The following is a 17,762-nucleotide window of genomic DNA, read 5'->3' as shown; positions in this document are numbered from 1 at the left end:
ATGCCGAATCAGCGCGATTTCCTCGGCAATGGCTCCGGGAGAATTGTCTCCTTGCTGCTGTCGGGAGCAGTCTGCTTTTTGATGACATTATTCCACAGCTTGGCCATGACTGGTCTCACAGAATTACCGTGAGAGGGAACCGGCCCCCAGGCAGCAGGGCGCCAGAGCTTACAGCCCCTAAGTCCTCTAAAGTCAGCCATCCTTGGATTAAGCGCTTTTAATTTCTTGATGGTTTAATGTCCTGCATATTATTATCAGTGTTTTAATTCAGGATCCGGGCCTTCTGGCAATTTTCCGAAGGGCACACATTTGCATGTCAAGTGATTAACAGAGTGTTCCTTCCTTCAGCCATCCCAAGTTCTCTGTCCACTGAGAGAATATTTGTATACTCGTGGCCATGTTCATGCTTAAGCTGATGCTACCCTGGGGATTGCCAAGGCAGAAGAGGTAGATAGTGGGAAAGCATGGCTTATGACTAAAGAAGGGCTTTGTGGGTTGGCAGAGATAAAGGGGAAAGAGAAATCATGTGACAATGTATTTCACAGAGAAAATTTGTAAATCAATTTTTTTTTTCTGCCTGAAAAAATAAATACACATTTGGGAGATAGAGCACTTTCATCTCTCTATCTTTAGAGTTAAACTGAGTGCAAAAAAAAAAAAAAAAAAAAAAAAAAAAGGATATGAGCTGCTATTCTGTGAAACAAAGATTGTAACTATAAACCAATGAGGTCACAGTTGTTTTAGAAAAGTAGAAAGATATCCTTATTTCAATGTATCCTGGCACACACTTTGGAGAAAGCTTATGAAAGTCAGCATGTGTCACAGACAGCAGCATTTCTGGTTTAATTCTGTGAAGAAATGCATGGTGACTGGGTAAGGGTCCTACCATTACTAAGTAAAAATGTCCAATCCCAAACCAAAATCCCCTTTTTTTGGTAAGAAGGGAGAGACACGAGAATATAGACTCATATTTGCTTGTGTCTATGTAAAACATGCTGGAAGGTACACTGGGAGATGGGAATATTGGAAGAGAGGGGAGAATGGGGAACAGGAATGGGAGTGAGAGGTTTTTACTTGTATATTTTATTATCAATTTTTGTACCAGTGTGAATACATCACTTGTTCAAAAATAGTTTTTTAAAATAATGAAATTAAATAGGAGATAATAAAATCAAAGAGCAAATTATGTACACAAGAGATTGGGGATAGGAGAAATAACAATCTTCCTATCAAAATAGGTTAAAGCATATGTATGATTATAAATATATTTATTAAATATTAAGATTTGTGAAAACTAGGTGATGGGCACCTCGTGCTTGCTATAGCCTTTATCTCACCTTTGTAAGACTGAAATAAACCTTTACTCCATCATCAAATATTCTATCCTTAGCCAAGAAGGAAACTGTTTCATGAAAATGGGGCACGTATGGCCATCTGCATTAATTACTTGCTTATTACTTTCATAACTGGTATGATCTCAATCAGTAGTCATTCTGATAAGATAAACATGGACATTCATAATATATTGCACAGTATGTTGCCTGGAAAAAGAGAAAAGCAGGTTTTTCCCCTCAAGTTTATATTCCTAAACCCTAGAAACTTAATGTCAGAGTTCTGCCACTTTTCCATTTCTGAAAACAAAGCAAAACAAACAAAAACATTCACCAATGCCCTCTGTTTTCTAGATTTTCTTCCTCTCACAGTCTGTGAATTAAATCCAAAGCACACTTGGAATGAGTCAAGAAAGTTATTGGCTCCAGTTACCTGGAGTCTGCAGGATGACCTTTCTAGTCCTGTAAGAAAACGGAAAGACCAGGGTAGGCCACGTGCCCGCAGCAAGGACAGGGCTGCTCTAGAGCATGCTTCAGAATCTCAGGGGTCCTCTGGACTCCTGATCAATCATTAGAACTAAACCCTTGGGAGGATGGGGAGCAATTGTTAGGACCGGGTTGCGCACACTCAACTTCTTAGAATTACTTAAGGCTATGCACGTCTCATACAAATCCATGGTTCTGAACTCTCTTTAGGATGGTTATTCAGTAAATGATTTTAGGCTTGGTAACTTGGGTGTTGGACCTAGCTAGCAAACTCTCTGAATGTGACAAAGGTTCAATGGAGTTGCAACACTGTACACCTTCAGAACAACATTTCCAGTCCTACTGTGGCAACTGCTTACCATTCGAAGCCTGTCCCTATTTCCGAGCTCATGAAAGACCCTTTAATACAGTGGTTCTCAACCTTCCTAATGCCGCGAGCCTTTAATACAGTTCCTCATGTTGTGGTGACCCCCAATTTCATTGTTACCAATTGAATATAATTCAAGCATAGTGACTAATCACAAAAACAATATGTAATTATCTATGTGTTTGCCGATGGTCTTAGGCGACCCCTGTGAAAGGGTCTTTCCACCCCCAAAGGGGTCGCGACCCACAGGTTGAGAACCGCGGCTTTAATACATGATCTCCAGTCTTGATAATCACCCAGCAGGACTCTTCCTACTGGCTCCGTTTTACAAATGAGAACAACTGAGGTTGGGAGAGTTTAAGCAGGAAGCCAATGATTGAAGGCCATACAGATCATTTATGGTGTACCAGTGTTCAAATCCAGGCCTCTCTGATTCTGAAAGTCACGTTTTCTCCATGACACATTACCTTTGACATCCTGACTTTTAGCTTAGTACTTTGGCATTTTGAAATTAATTATATTAAGGATGACAGAGTCCACTTACTAACATGTGCTTGAGCATATTGAAATTCATTTATGAAGACAAATGACAGTCACCTATTCAAAAGATAAACATTACATTTCCCTGCATGTGAAACCGCTATTAAAAACATGAAACAAATTATAAGCCAAAAGAAATGCATAAGTCTTACCACCTTCCTCGGGTGTCATGTTCACTAGTTCATCTATCCGTCCATCAGAGGAGGGGAAAGAAAACGAAATCATGAGTTAATTTTGTAAGGAGTTTGAATCAAATGATTATAGTTGAGTCATTTTCTTGCATCCGCATTACCTGAGCATGCATTATGTGGAGAGCTCTTGTCTAAGGTAGAGAAATCACTCTTTCCTTCTTCAGCTGTGAATACAACATGCAGCTGGTTAACAGCGATTCAGAGTGGTGTGTGTGCTCACATGCTATCAATCGTAGCGTAAGGTCAACACACAGCTTTGGGAAGAAATGGCATCCACAACTCACTCACCAGAAGCAGGGGTCCTCGGATTATGTTTTACTCGAGCCGTTGGCTCTCAATGAATGCTGAGTCAACAGCCCTGAATCTTCGCTTTGTTTAGCGAAAAACGGATCTAACGATTCTCCTTCCATGGACACATGTGCAACTGAAGTGGCTGACTATTCCTTGATGGTGCTAATGAACTTCAGCCATATGGGCCTGACTACAGTATAAGGGCAGATCACTGAGTGAAAGAAGCCAGTCTGTAAAGGCTACATATTGCATGACTCCAACTATGCAACATTCTGGAAAAGGCCAAACTATGAACACAGTAAAAAGACCAATGGTTGCCAGGAGTTTGAGGGGAGGGAGAGATGAATAGGTGAAGTCACAGGGGATTTTTAGGACAGCAAAACTATTCTGTATGATACTGTAATGGTGAATACATGCCATTATACATTTTTCAAACCCATAAACTATAAGACACCAAGAGTGGACTGTAATGTAAACTATAGACTATGGGTGATAAGATGTGTCAACGCTGGTTCATCATTTATAACAAATGCACCACGCTGGTGGGGGATGTTGATAATGGAGGAGGCTATGCACATGTGGACACAGGGGGTATGTGGGAAATCTTAGTAACTTCTGCCCAATTTTGCTGGGAACCAAAAACCACTCTAAATAATAGTGTGTGTGTGTATGTGTGTATGTGTGTGTGTGTGTGTAAATATACATACATACAAACACAATAGAACAGTCTTAAAACTTGATTTGCGCATATGAACATTAGACTTTCTACAAGTCCCAGACTAAAAGATGACATTTCATTTGAATGGATTCCATTATGTGTATATATAAAAGGTGATCAACATTTATAGTCTGAAAATATTACGTAAATACCATGAGCAAGTAAACATACTGCATGGAGGAAAAGAAAATTTGATTCTCCTGTATTGCCACAAATTGCATGAACATATGATTTATGTAGATATGCAACCTGAATATAAATAGAATCAACCAGAGTTTACATTTTCCCACAGAACTAAATTTTTTGATTCAATTACCTAGATTCCCTCAACAAGATTCATGCTGTTGGTACCCAAGGAATCCTGAGGCTGGAGGGTGTGGATCGATAAGAGTGCTTATATGGCCAACAGGACCAGGCCGCCTGCCTCTCTGCCTCCTTCTGCCACTTGCTCCCTCCCTCACGCTCTAGAACATTGTGCCTCTGACCTTCTCCTGGTCCTCCCTTGTTCATAATCTTTGCCCAGACTGTTCCTTTTGCTTCTGCGGGTGTAACAACAGTACTTGACTTAGCTAGTTCCCTGATCCTTCAGACAGGTGGCATCTCCCTATCAGATCTGCCCAGAGCCCTTGTAGTTGCCCAATTACATGTATCACTGTTAGATCACCACCTGCTTCCCTCTGATTGTAAGCCCCATATTCTGGAATGTTCTGACTATGTCTGGTGAACCACTGCATGCCCAGAGCCCAGGGCTGTGCCTGCCACAGACTCATAGACTTCTGCTGAACAAATGAACAAGTACGGGAGTAAGTGAAGGTATCCAACCCAGAGGCATAAAAGTGAGAGTTGTTTCTTTCTGTTGAATGGCACCTGGGAGAAAAGCAAATGAAGCAGTACAGTGGGAGAAGAATAAAGTGAGTGGTTGGAAAGTAGGAAGGAAGGCAGAAGTAGGATGGAAGGTGGAGAACAGGAAAGAGCAGAGGGAACTTTCAGGGTCTACTGTGCCTCCTCCTAGCTGCTGGAAAGGCCACCTGCTGCAGCAAAGGGAAGATGAAGGTACATTGCTGGGAGGGCCAGGCTGACCAGAGGGTTGGGCAATGTGAGTTCTCTTCCTATCATCTGTAAAACGTTCCCTGCATCTCTGAGGATTCCAAGTCCCAGCGAAAGGCTCAGCATTACATCTTAGTTCTACCCCAGTGTACCATTCCCTCTACTCCTTAAGGAGAAAATGAACCAATGAATGAACGGGCAGTAATGGCAGGAGACAGGGAGAGCTGACAAGCCACCTACGGCACTTGGTATCTGTCATCCACTAATGCTCTGGTCCGTTTTCCGACCAAAGGAGAGTTGCTACATCTAGGAATCTGGTGCCACTCACTCCAGAACAGCCCAGGAATCAGCTGGAAGGCAGTGTTGAGCTCTCCCCATGTTCCCAACAAGGGCCACCACCCACACCACAACACACTGAAAGCCATACTCTCCCGATGTGATCTTATTAAAACCGTCTCCACAGCCCAAATGGCAGTTAGTAATAGTAAGAGTAATAGCATAAATGATGTCATCTGTTGTAAAAGAAATAGCTCTCTGCCACGTCTCAACTGTGGATGCTCCTCTGATGGGCTGCTGCCGAAGTGACTAATGATGCCATTTTTGGTTCCAAATATACAGCCTCTCGCAATAACACTACTGGGTTGACCTCACTGAGCTATGAAAAGTTAAGACTGAAAGCAGAGTCATACACAATTTTCTCAACTGGAAAAGAAGAAGGCCCAGGAGGAGTTGGCCACAGAAGATAATGAGCTGGCTGCTGAGCAGTAGTATTTCAGAATCAATTCTAAGTAAAATTCAAAACTTACTCTTAAAATCAGAGGATTCCTTGTGCTGATTTTCTTCTTCTAATGAAATTAACCTTGAAAAAAATTAAAAAACGTTTAGTATCTAGTTCTGAAAATGTTATATTTATACTATAACCAGATATTCTATATAATACATATTATTGTACTTAACACACACACACACACACACACACACACACACACACACACTAGGCTGCACATCTTTTGAAGGAGAAATACATTTGCTGGCTTTCTCCTGGCCCAAGGCTGGTTAGTAGCATCTTAACATCTGAATCTGGTTTCATCACAAGGCACATATTCTATAACTACATAGGTGGTTAGTTAGGTACAAGTAAGATAACACTTTTAAAAACACAGCTAAAAAAACCAATGGGCAAGCAAGTGTTTATCCTGATTCCTGGTGTCACAGGAAGGACACCTCAGGAAATTAAATTATAGGAGGCTGAGAGCAGGATTATGCTCAAATGCAGATCGATGACTGTCGCCAACTCAGCTCTCACCATACATGGGTAAGAACATGGCAGACACACATCCCCACCCTGAGACCCGGTGGGTGCCTCCGAACCTCCCTCCTACTGCAGTGGTTCACCTTTTCCTGCTCTTTCTGAAAAAAAAAAAAAAAATCTTATTAAATTTCATTGTCCTTTTAAATAGTTTCTGGGTTATACATTTGAGCTTTTAAAGATGAAGTACTAAAATAGAGAACTCTGAAGTTAACTAAAACTAATCAAGATGATGCTGGGTAGCTCCCTTCTGGGTGAAGGTAATGCTTTATTTGGACTGTAGCAACACATACGGTGAAAGAAGGTGCCAGGCCCCACGCCAGCCTCTGCCTCTTACTGCACCAGGGCGGGCAGTCGCTCAACCTCTCGGCCGCACTGCCATCATTCGCACGCTGGGGAAATGGCTACACCGATGACATGGAGGGTTACCGCGAGGATGAGTTGAGACGACATCAATAAAGCTCCTGGCATTGGGCTTAGCACAGAGGAGGCCTCGCTCACTAACTGGCAGCTAGCAGTGTTTTTATTACTAGGAATAGGTTAAACTGCTTCCTCCGACGTCGTCAACTGTACTACCTTGAAATCACATTTTGTAGCCTCCCTACAGTGAAAACCTGCTTTCCTTCTGCACTAACGAAGTTTTCTAGCATATGCTTAAAAAAAAGAAAAAAGGAGGGGGGAGCTAAAATTGGCTGCAAATATTTGAGTGCGACTAATGTATCTATGGACATAGATATATTTGAAACTTTATTTAGAAACACAGTAAAAATGTAAGGCTGCTTTGCCATAAGACTGTCATCTAGATTTCTTTTGTATGGAAAAGGAACAGCAAGTGGGAGGAAGATCTATTTTGGTTTCCTAGGTCAGTCTCGTTCAAGGTTAATGCTGCTCCTGCAGGCTATGACATGTCAGTAGAAAAAGACATAGGTTCGCATGTAAACCTTCTCCATGCTGTAGGAGAAGGTTTGCACCAATTAGGTTGTCTGTTTCGCTCCTTATTTAAAACGACTGGAGGCACCTTTTCTGCAAAGAGACGAGAACTGAAGATGGAGCAGTCACTTCCTGTAGGCAGAGCTGCTCCCCGCCTTGCAGAAGAAAACAGCAGGGCTGAAGGGTGGCAAACAAAAATGTCAACACCCAGCACTTTCAGATGATAACACCTAAGTACCAGATGAGTTACCAGGCAATTTCATAGGTTATTTCCTTCCTTGAGACCAAAGCCAGGGGATTTCCTATCTAGGACAGGATCTTGTAAGTGATGGTGACAAAAGGACCAGCAGAAAGCTGGGGTCGAGACCACAAGACAGAGAGCCAGGCAGCAGAGGGGACACTACCCTTTCCTGCCCCACTAAACGCCTCTCAACTGTGTCCCTTCTATGGCTCTCTTATTGGGGTGAGTCCTGGTCTAGTAGAAATATGTGCTGGGGATTGGTCTCAATATTAACACATCTACCCTGAGACGTGAGGGAGTAAAGCCATTACTCTGGGTCTGAGGCCCCGAGAGACTTGGTCAGCCAGACTGCGCTGCTTTCAGCTGTGGGAACAAAGATTTTTGTCCAAACAGCCCCCGCCCCTCGACTTACTGGCTGGGCTCCTCCGCTGTGGCCTTGGCGCGCTCCTGCCGGGCAATCTTCTTCCTTTCTTCCTTCTCAGCCAGTTTTTTCACAGGGTCTTGTAAACTCTTGATCAGGAACCGTAGGTAATAAACAGGAAAAAAGAACAAAAGCAAGATCATCCATAAGAAAAGTCAACTGCCACTGGTCCCAGCAACCAAACCTTGACTTAGAGACTTGGGGAGGTTACCTGGGATCAAGTAGTGGGCAGAACTGACATTTCATATGTTCTCCGACCCATCCAAGAAACACTAGCCTATAAAGGAAAGTAGTTTTGCCACTAGATTTATGTTTTCCCCCCTGTGATAAATTATTCAAAAGGAGGCCTTTGGCTATTGCTAACTTTATTTCCCATCTTTAACATGCAGCTAAGATAAACATTCCGCTCTGCAGCAGCCCACACACTGACGGCATAGAAGTCTTTTCTCCCCCAAGGATGAGATGACTTCATTTCATTTTTAATTTTGTTTGCTATTCTGCAATCTAAAAACAGCTTTTAAAAAACAACAAGAGAAAACAAAACCTTAAAAAAAAAAACAACAACACTGAACAGAAATAGTGGCTGAACATAATCTGACAAGTTAACCCCCACGAGTGGACAGAGCAGGTGCATTTAAATCTTTGTAGATTAAAAACGGGGGAGAGTCGTTTTAGGATGCATCATTTCTTGGAGCGACTGTCCTCAAGGTTTATTAAATATTTAAGGAAAGACTTTTAAAAAAAGCAACGGCCTAAAAACGGTCCACCAGTGACAAAGCCTAAAAAAGCAGAATATTTCTCTAATAACTGAATAATGGAGCTACACCAAAAAGATCTCTATTTCTGGCCCTAATTAAAATACAAACCTAGAAACACAAAAGAAACTTCTCAAGATACTTATCCTGCGTATATCCGCAGGACTATGCATCCCGTGGGCATTCCCGTTGCCTGCCCTGCCTTCTATCTCCCCAGCTTTCACCTCTCCAGTGTGACAACACGCAGGGAAGGAGACAACTCAGTGTCACATGCCAGCCTGACTGCTGAGTGACCACTGTCAGGGCAGGATGAGGGTGGCCTGGAGGCTGAGTCAGGGCAGAGCAGAGCTGTGACTGACTTTGGTGTCTACCATGAATACCAGGTGGACACTGTTGTCACCCCTCCAAACTGCCATCTCTGGTTCACTCCCTGTACAGAATCATCTTCCCAAAACTCCCAGGCCATCATGTTGCCCTCTCTTCTCCAGAACATATTCCTTATTCTTTTCCGTTGCTGGTCTAAACCTCTCTGCCCACTTTAAAGATCTTAAATGGACCCTATCTCACTCGCCCAAGTCACTTCCCACTAGCCTCCCAATGGGGCCAATTGGAGCCATTGGAACCTTGGCTGGAAAAATCCTGGCTTCATTTTGACCACTTCCCACTAGCCCCACTAGCACCCATTCAATTAGGGTGACTCCTATGTCCTAGTCGGTCCCTTCCTATCTTTGTTCATTCTGCTTCTGAACAAAAAAGCTCTCTCTACTTATCTGTCCACCCTGAAAGTATATCAACCTTTGCAAAGCCCAGATGAGTGACATTTTCCATAAAGCTTCATTCAATAAGCACACCAAATTCAAGAAAGCCCTTGCACATCCAAACGGCATTTACAGTTTTATTAATGTTTGATCACATCTATTCTGTATAATATAAAAAGGAAAAATTACTCATAATTTCATTTCCCCCAAATAATGAGTTATTATTTTCATGTATTTCTTTTTTTTCATGTTCAAACTACTTATATACTTGGGGTCTCTCTAAATAATACATAGGTTATGGACAGAGATGTCTTTTTAACCAATATAATTTGTGTATTTCATATTAAAAAACATTCTTTATTATAGCGGAGAATATACAAAAGATGTTATATAACTTAAACATTTAATATTGAATTAAAATTAATAGAAGTACATTTATTCATCATTGTTCTAATGGAGAGCCAAGCTTTTCTCATTGGATATATGTCCCTGATTAAAGATCTAAAGCATTTTCATGCAAAAACTACATGGATTGCCATCATTTTCAATGACTCCCTATTTCTAGGCATTTAGATTAGTACACTCAGTTAACAAATAGTCTTAGAGTACCTAGGTGCTGTTTTGGATGTCTTATTGGTAAATGCAAGAGACAAAATTATCAGTTAGTGATGGGCCTAGGCAGATAATTAAAAAAAAAAGGGATAGAAAGTGATTGGATCATTACTTCAGTTCACAGGAATGTCCTCTCTTGGAAGTGACATTTCAACTGAGAGCTAAATGACACATAGAAGCTGGCCAAGTGTAGCTCAGGGAGAAGAGGGGGCCCCCAGTGCAGAGGCTGAAAGGTAGGAATAGCTTGGCTTGTTCGAGGAACAAAGAGAATGCCACTGGGCTGGGGTATAGTGTGTGAGAGTACAAGACTTATGAGACAGGGATAAAGAGGTCAGCAGGGGTCGCACAGGGAGAACATGCCTTTACCCCATTCATCAATATTTAACATTTTGCCTCATTAGTTTCATCATATTCTTGTGCTCTTTCTGTTTCTCTAATGCATGCCAACTAAATGGGACGGACCCATGATCCTTGGCTGGAGGGGGAAATGCTATAAAGAACAGCCCTGGCACAATGTGGCAAGTGGAACATGGACTGTTGTCTAGATGCTTTGTTTTCATTAACATCTGGTAAAAGTGAGGCACGTGTGTGCGTGTGTGTGTGTGTGTGTGTGTGTGTGTGTGTATTTTGGAAATGTGCAACCTTAAGGAGGAGTGCAACAGATGTCAAGGACTTCAATAGATCTGCCAATCACAGCATTTTATTCACACACACACACACACACACACACACACCCCTTAATGCAGTTTTACTCCCATAGAGAGTGATCCAACCCTGGTCAAAATGAAGCCAGGATTTTTCCAGCCAAGGTTCCAATGGCTCCAAGACTCCCTTTTCATTCCTGTGACACTTGCCCAGGCCTCCTGGTTCCCTCAATTATCTTCTCATTGCATTTCCTTTTTATCAGTTAGAACTAGGCAGGGCCAGGACACGGCTGCTCCCCGCCAGGCTGCGTCCAGCTGCCACAGCGCTCCCCCTAAGCCCCTGAGATGCCCTTGACAGCTCCATGGTCATCACCCTCTCTGTCTCAGGCCTGACCTCCCCTCAGAACCACACTTGAACAGCTCTCAGACAATCCCTTTGTAATGTAAACCACTCCTTCCTTCTTTTCAACCCCTTCCCCTGTTGGGCCATTAGCAGGGACTCAATTGTCGGCTCCCTGTCACCACAATCACAGTTAAATCACTATTGTGCTTCACCAACAGAATGGCCTCCATTCCAATTGCTACTTTAATTTATTATTAATAATTCCTGTGACAAATGCTCCTCTCGTCCTACTATTACCATTGTCCTTTTAATAATCTGGCTGTTGCCACTTAAAAGAGATGCTAAATATATACTTGTTGATTGATAAATTAATATACAAAAGGTTAAACTGCAAAACTTAGAGCTCTTTAGACAGAAAATGCAAAGGCTCAGGAGGGTAATATAAAAAGGTTTATGAAGCAAAAAATAATACTGAGCTTGTTTATTAAATATTAGAATTTCGAACCAAGGGGATTGCATGTGTATGCGTACACACGCATCAGCTTTACTGAGATATCATTCACATACCTTAGAATTCACCCATTTAAAGCATATAGTTAAATGATTTTTAGTATAGTCACAGAGTTGTGCAACCATCACCAAAATCCACTTTAGAATATTTTCAAGGGGCATCTCTTAAAGCAAGAAAGAGTTTTTAGATCAAACTAGGCTAAATACTCCTCTACACAGCAGGGAACCCCCCCCACAACAACACATATGGAACTTGTTTCTGACAAAGATGGTATACATTGAAGAGATAAAGAGGCTTAGAGAAACTCTGAAACATCACTGAGGACAAATCATGTCCCCCTTCCTCTCTCAAAATCAGCCCCTGGATGTGACTGTCAGGCACAGGATATGCTACACGATGGGCCTCTCCCCACGGTCTAATTAAAAGGCCTAACTGGGGGCTGGGGTGGGGGTGAATTCTCTAGATTAAAGTCCACAACTCAGCTGAAAACATTTAACCCTGTAGCATCCGTGAAAGTCAGAGGTGACAGCATTTTCTCCGTGACATGCACACCTGCTCGGGCAAAATGAACCTCAGAGGCCTGGCTGACGGTACAGATGAGGCAGCCATCAGATGGAACTATTTTGTATCACTGGCTGATGGAAGCCACGTTCGAATCCACGCCCAGAGATGAAATGTCAAAGCGCTCTGAAGCTAACCCCCAAACCCACGAGGTCCTCCATCATAATTGCTCGTGAAAATCACTACTATTAGCAGCCACACAACATCATCTGAAAAGTTCTCTGAGGGGGAAAGAATGTTTTTGGACTAAGCAACCTCTCTCTGTGAAGCCTGCACTGACACGCTAATAGTTTCCATCAATGCTTAAATGGTTTCAGGAAGCACACACATGATATATAAGATCAGTGTGACAGAGGAGACGCACAGACCGGGCTTGCAGAAGTGTCTTAGAAAGGAAACAGCTTAATATAATAACGGGAGTTACTACTTCCGAGATTAGGAAAATATAAAGCTAGAGCAACAGTCATCTGAATGAAAGCAAAACGACCCAGAAAACAAATTTCACAGACAACAGGCCAGCAGCCAGCCCTAATATCTGACCCAAGTGTAATGTTCGACTTTAACAATCGGATAACATTTTCCCTAATCTTTAATGACGACGTTTAATTTTCTTAGGCTCCTTCCCTTAATTACAATGGTATGCACATGAAGGTGCCAAATATTGTCCATAAAAGGAAATGAAAGTGCTCAAAATAGTGAGGCATGGCGAAAAGATGTTGGACACAGTTGTGTGTGTGTGTTTGTGTTCATATAATTGGTAGCACATGAGGAATAAAAGGCAGAGGACATGATGTGCACGAGCCGCACAATTCGTTGACATGAAGCCCGTGTCCTCCCCACCCGTGCAGTTATAAAGTTATACATTTATGAAGACACTATATATGGAGCACTATCAATCTAGGACCAGCAGATACTCTCGAGTTGTACCATAGAACAAAATATTAAAGAGTAAAATGAGAGAAAAAGAAACACAATTGTAAATTATATAATCTTATTCTTTAACATAAGAAGGAAAACTGGTACTGGGAAGGCATCACAGTGTCCTAGAAAGAGATGGACTTTGGAAGTGGATTATGTAGTGCTGGGACATGGAAAATGGTCTCCCCTCTTGGGGCCTCTGTTTACCCATCAGAACAATGGGACTAATCTCAAGTCCACTCTTCCTGGGACATTGTGAGGATGAACTGAGATAAAGCTTCCACATAGTACCAAACTCATGGGGAGCACTCAAAATGTGCTTTCTTTTCAATGACTTAAAAATCTAAAAGAAATTAGATGTCATAAGGATTCATCCTGTGTCAGGTACTGCACTGCATGATTTACACATCTCACAAAACCCAGATAAACAGTGTTTTCCTGGGTTCCCAATATGAAAACGAAGACTCAGAGAGGTGAAGTAACGTGCTTAAGGTCATTCAACCACTAACAGGTAGAAGCAATATCTGAATCCAAGTCTTTCAAATTCTGCGACGGGTTAAGAAATAGTATTAAATAGCCAAGCCAAGAACATTTACTGAACTCCCTTTTCATATGAAGTGCCAAGGAGATCTAGAGCCACTCTGGTGTCTTTACAAATACAGCCACTCTAGTCTCTTTCTAAACTCTAAAGGAAAGACCATAGGTTCCCACGTATCTGAGGGACTGACAAGTAAAAGAGGCTTTCACCTACAAGCAAACACTTCAAAGTGTTATTTTTAATTAGAAGGTTGCAGCTGTATCTTTAAAAATATTTTTATTTATTGATGGGGGGGGGAGGGAGAGAAACATCAATTTGTTATTCTGCTTATTTATGCATTCATTGGTTGTTTCTGACAGGAATTGATCACATAACCTTGATGGATTGGGAGGATGCTCTAACCAACTGAGCTACCTGGCCAGGGCCTTCCATCTGTACCTTTTAAAGGTGGCACTTCTGCTTTCTTCTGCTCTCCTGCCTCATGGCCAGAAGTGCCACCTGGAAGAAATGCCACATGGCAGAGCGCATGCCTGTCCCAGACCTCCCACATCCTGGACGTGTGGCCTTGGACAAATTACTAGACCTTTCTGAACTTCGATTTCCACCTGGAAACATGCAAACACCATGAGGATGCCCATCTTCCCAAGGTTATTTTGAGGGTTAACTATAACATATGCACTTCACTTTCTACATGCCAATGCCGAACCTACCATTATAATTAACTAGAATCCCAACCTTGGTACATTAGAGTCACGCACAGCATGACAAACACACCTCACCCGTAGCAGAGTGCTTGGCATAAAGGAACCACCCACACACACAATGATAAGTTTTTCCTTTCCCCTTGACGAAGACTTAGGGACTGAGAAGAGGAGGGGATGGAGAAGGACTCCAGCTGTGAGGAGAACCTGAGGGACCAGCTGCCCAGAAGGACAAACATCAGTCACCATACGGGCTGGATGAACAATGACCAGCTGGATGAATGATGACTCTGGCTTGCCCACCTCAGATGTCAGCGGTGGACGTGGTCAACTCCTCTAACCACTTCTCTCCCAGTGACCTGGATGCATCCCAGTTTGCTGTTTGCAATGAGCTGGCCCGGAGCAGCTTGGGTAAGAAAAAGAAATTGCTCTGCTAAATGCTGTGTAAAGTAATGACACTGAGCAAAAACTTGAAAGTCTGAAAGGATCTCCTGGATGCCGGCCATGAGTAATTGCCATGTTGGGACTGGCAACGAAAACAGCATTGCAGAGATATTTACCCAATTTTCATAAAAACTATTATGGCTTTATTTTCAAAGCAAGTAACTACAGAGCCATGTGGCTTGTCGGTAAATGCTCAAGTGATTAACTGAGAAATGTGGAGGTGGGTGGAAGAAGGCTGTTAGGCATACGAATCTGAGAAAAACAAAATTTAGAAGAAGATGATTTCTGAATTGTGAAAGCTAAAAGCATTCTGGTCTCCGGAATGATGTTCCACATGACAGCGCTACGTCTTAGACCCCAGGAGAGACAGGAGGGAACAGTGGCACATCTGTTTCAGTGGTTATTTTTGAACATGCTCAGAGTTAGGTTTTCACATTCAGGTTTCCTCAGAGTTCGAAATCTGGCACACACCAAGAGCCAGTTGCAAAGCCCAACTGCATTTTTAGAATGAGTCCTGCTGCCGGGGTGGGAGCTCTCCTTCCTTTCTTATTTGCAGGCCTGCCCTCTCCCCTCCCCTCGCCTATCCCTGTGGGCATTAGATGAGCCCAGACTGGCCTGCAGGCTGAAGGAGGGGGTTGGGAAGGACCTGCCGGAGCATCTTGGGAGTCGGGGAGGGAATGGGTTGAGTTACCTGGGCGAGGTCTGAGACGCCTCCTATCCCACTGCCATTCACAGCCTTGCCTGTGAAACTCACTGCGATGCCAATCACCCAGGGTGAAGATGATGAGTAAGAAAGTAACTTAAGCTGGGCTACGGAACCTGGCAACCTCAACAAGTACTTCTGCATCGATATGATACTGCCAGTGGCTGCCTTCTGGACCCATTACAGCAAGCATGTCAAACTCAAAGGCTAAAATGGGTCAAATAAACAAGGCATGTGGCCCGAGGGCCGCGAGTTTGACATGCTTGTGATTACAGCATTCCTGATAACCCATCCCTATTACCCCCACTGGGGCTGCTGGTGCCATCACCATGGCTGACACCGTTACTGCAAACAGCACCACCACACAACTGGAAAGTGACACGCTGCATTTAAAGCCAGGTCTGCTGGCTCCCTATGTCCAGAACAAAAAACTTGGTTTTCCTTCCAAAACACTGGAATGGGCACATCACAGGCGGACACTCTGCTACCAGGCATTTTCATTAAATACAGCCACTCTGGTCTCCTTGCAAATACAAGTGCAGAGGACATGCCTTCTCTTCTGCCAGCTCTGTACGAGTGCCGCTTCTTCAAAGGGTCCCGTGCTCACTCCTCCTGCAGACATTGAACTCAACCGCATGCCAGCATGCCACATAAGGACCACAGGCCACGGACACAAACAGGATTTTAGAATTTCTGGAGAAAAGCCACTTGACTTCTGATGTCCCAGTGGCCCCCACACGATGTCTGTTCTGGATTCACGGCGACATTTGCAAGCAAACGACATCTTGGAAGGATGAGGCAAACATGACCACATCTGAGGGTTGGTAACTGAAGATGGTACTGCTTTCCTACAGACAGCATTTCATTTAGTTTTTGCAATAATGCTTTAAACTCTAAGTCTAAATCACTTTCTCTACAAAAGGGACAGTGCTTTCAAGAGAGGCTAGGAACATTCCGCCCCTGTCCCTATGACTTGGTAATTTCTACCATGTGAGAGACATTTCCAGATGACTCAGAATCGGTATAAAATTAGCACATAAATGATAACGCATGCAAAATGCATATGCTTTGTAGCATTTTAATGAGTCAATAAATATTTATTGTTTGAAAATATGAGATTACAGCATTGCTTCTTTTATTGGAAATCACTTAGAAATAGTCTCTCTACTTTAAATTTGAGCTGTTAAAATGATTAGATCAGAGCATTTTATAATATTGAATTTCAATGCTAAATTTGCCATGAAGTTAAAATTCTACAAAAAATCATAAATTAAGATGAAAAGACTATGTCACAAAAAGTAGAGCCAATAGAATCACACCAGGCCCGAGTAAAAGCAGTTCTCTCTCTCTCTCTCTCTCTCTCTCTCTCTCTCTCTCTCTCTCTCACACACACACACACACATATACCATTACCACAAAATATTTATAAAATGTCAAAACAGTGACATTTTTCAATTCACTTGTATAATAAAATGATTTTGAAAAAGAACTATACCTATTTTCTAGAGAAAGGCTCATTAGCAATAAAACGAACTTCTGGGGCATGAGTTACATCCCTGCAATTCTGCAGCAAAAGACTCTTCCCTCCAAACAGGATGCACTGAGTGTTTAACACATTAATTATCATCCTTCATCAAGCATAAAACTAACAGTCAGGAAATACAGCTGCGGTGGCACAATTATCAACACACTCAGAATACACCCCGCAGCAAAGAAAACAAATGGGTCGCTTTTCATTAACCGAGCCTGGCAAACCTCTCCAAAGACAATGCTTTCTTTCTAGCCAGAGACCCAAAAGGCATGTAAGGGACTATTCACTTAGGTAAATCCAGAGAACAAATAAATCATGAAAATATCTATTTAAATGTCAAAGTATCCATTATGGAAATACAGTGCCCTTCAGAAGAAAATTACATACATTAAAAGATGACTTGATCAAATCAAAATCTAACTATAAGGCCTGTGTTTAAAAAATATGTTAGTGCAAGGGAGTTGGTAAGTCAGGTAATATCCTCAGGCTTGGTGGCGATACAGAAGGTACTGATGGTTTTCATTTTCATGTTTCATGGCACACAATAGGAAATGCACGGACCTCTGTTATGCAACGATGGGCTGTGGAATAACAGGATTCTATTATACAGGGTTAAATCCATATAAAAATAATTAGCCATTAGATTGAGAGTCTAGATGAATAGCATTCAAGAGAGGTAATAAAAGCATAGTTTATTTGGTTGGTTTCTGGACACTTAACATTCTTGATATTACCATAATCATATTACACCTTAACAGATGTACTACTGCTACTGAGTTTGTATTACAAGTAAACCATAAACTGGTACTTAACCCATAACTTAAGGAAGGCTCTGGGGATGTGAAAGGCAATGGAGAGTCATCTGCCCAAA

General features: G+C 42.4%; 1 protein-coding gene across 15 annotated transcripts in view; it reads right to left on the bottom strand.

Moving 5' to 3' along the window:
* Positions 1–17,762, bottom strand: part of ICA1 (islet cell autoantigen 1) — a 113,995-nt gene that overhangs the window by 14,111 nt on the left and 82,122 nt on the right. For 8 of the 15 annotated variants that reach the window (XM_036328046.1, XM_036328047.1, XM_036328055.1 and 5 more), the window contains exons 9-13: positions 7,864–7,961; positions 6,367–6,381; positions 5,778–5,830; positions 3,017–3,079; positions 2,877–2,909 (exon numbers count right to left, since the gene is read on the bottom strand). In XM_036328046.1, coding sequence (XP_036183939.1) covers positions 2,877–2,909; positions 3,017–3,079; positions 5,778–5,830; positions 6,367–6,381; positions 7,864–7,961 — 262 coding nt within the window. Of the gene's footprint in view, positions 1–1,500; positions 1,794–2,876; positions 2,910–3,016; positions 3,080–5,777; positions 5,831–6,366; positions 6,382–7,863; positions 7,962–16,424; positions 17,473–17,762 lie in introns of those variants that run through there. The other 7 variants (XM_036328048.1, XM_036328049.1, XM_036328052.1 and 4 more) reach the window with 6 other exon arrangements.

Source organism: Myotis myotis, unplaced genomic scaffold (assembly GCF_014108235.1).
Source record: "Myotis myotis isolate mMyoMyo1 unplaced genomic scaffold, mMyoMyo1.p scaffold_m19_p_11, whole genome shotgun sequence".
Classification (NCBI taxonomy): domain Eukaryota; kingdom Metazoa; phylum Chordata; class Mammalia; order Chiroptera; family Vespertilionidae; genus Myotis; species Myotis myotis.
Note: the sequence above shows the minus strand (reverse complement) of the source record. Positions and strands in the feature narration are given on the sequence as shown.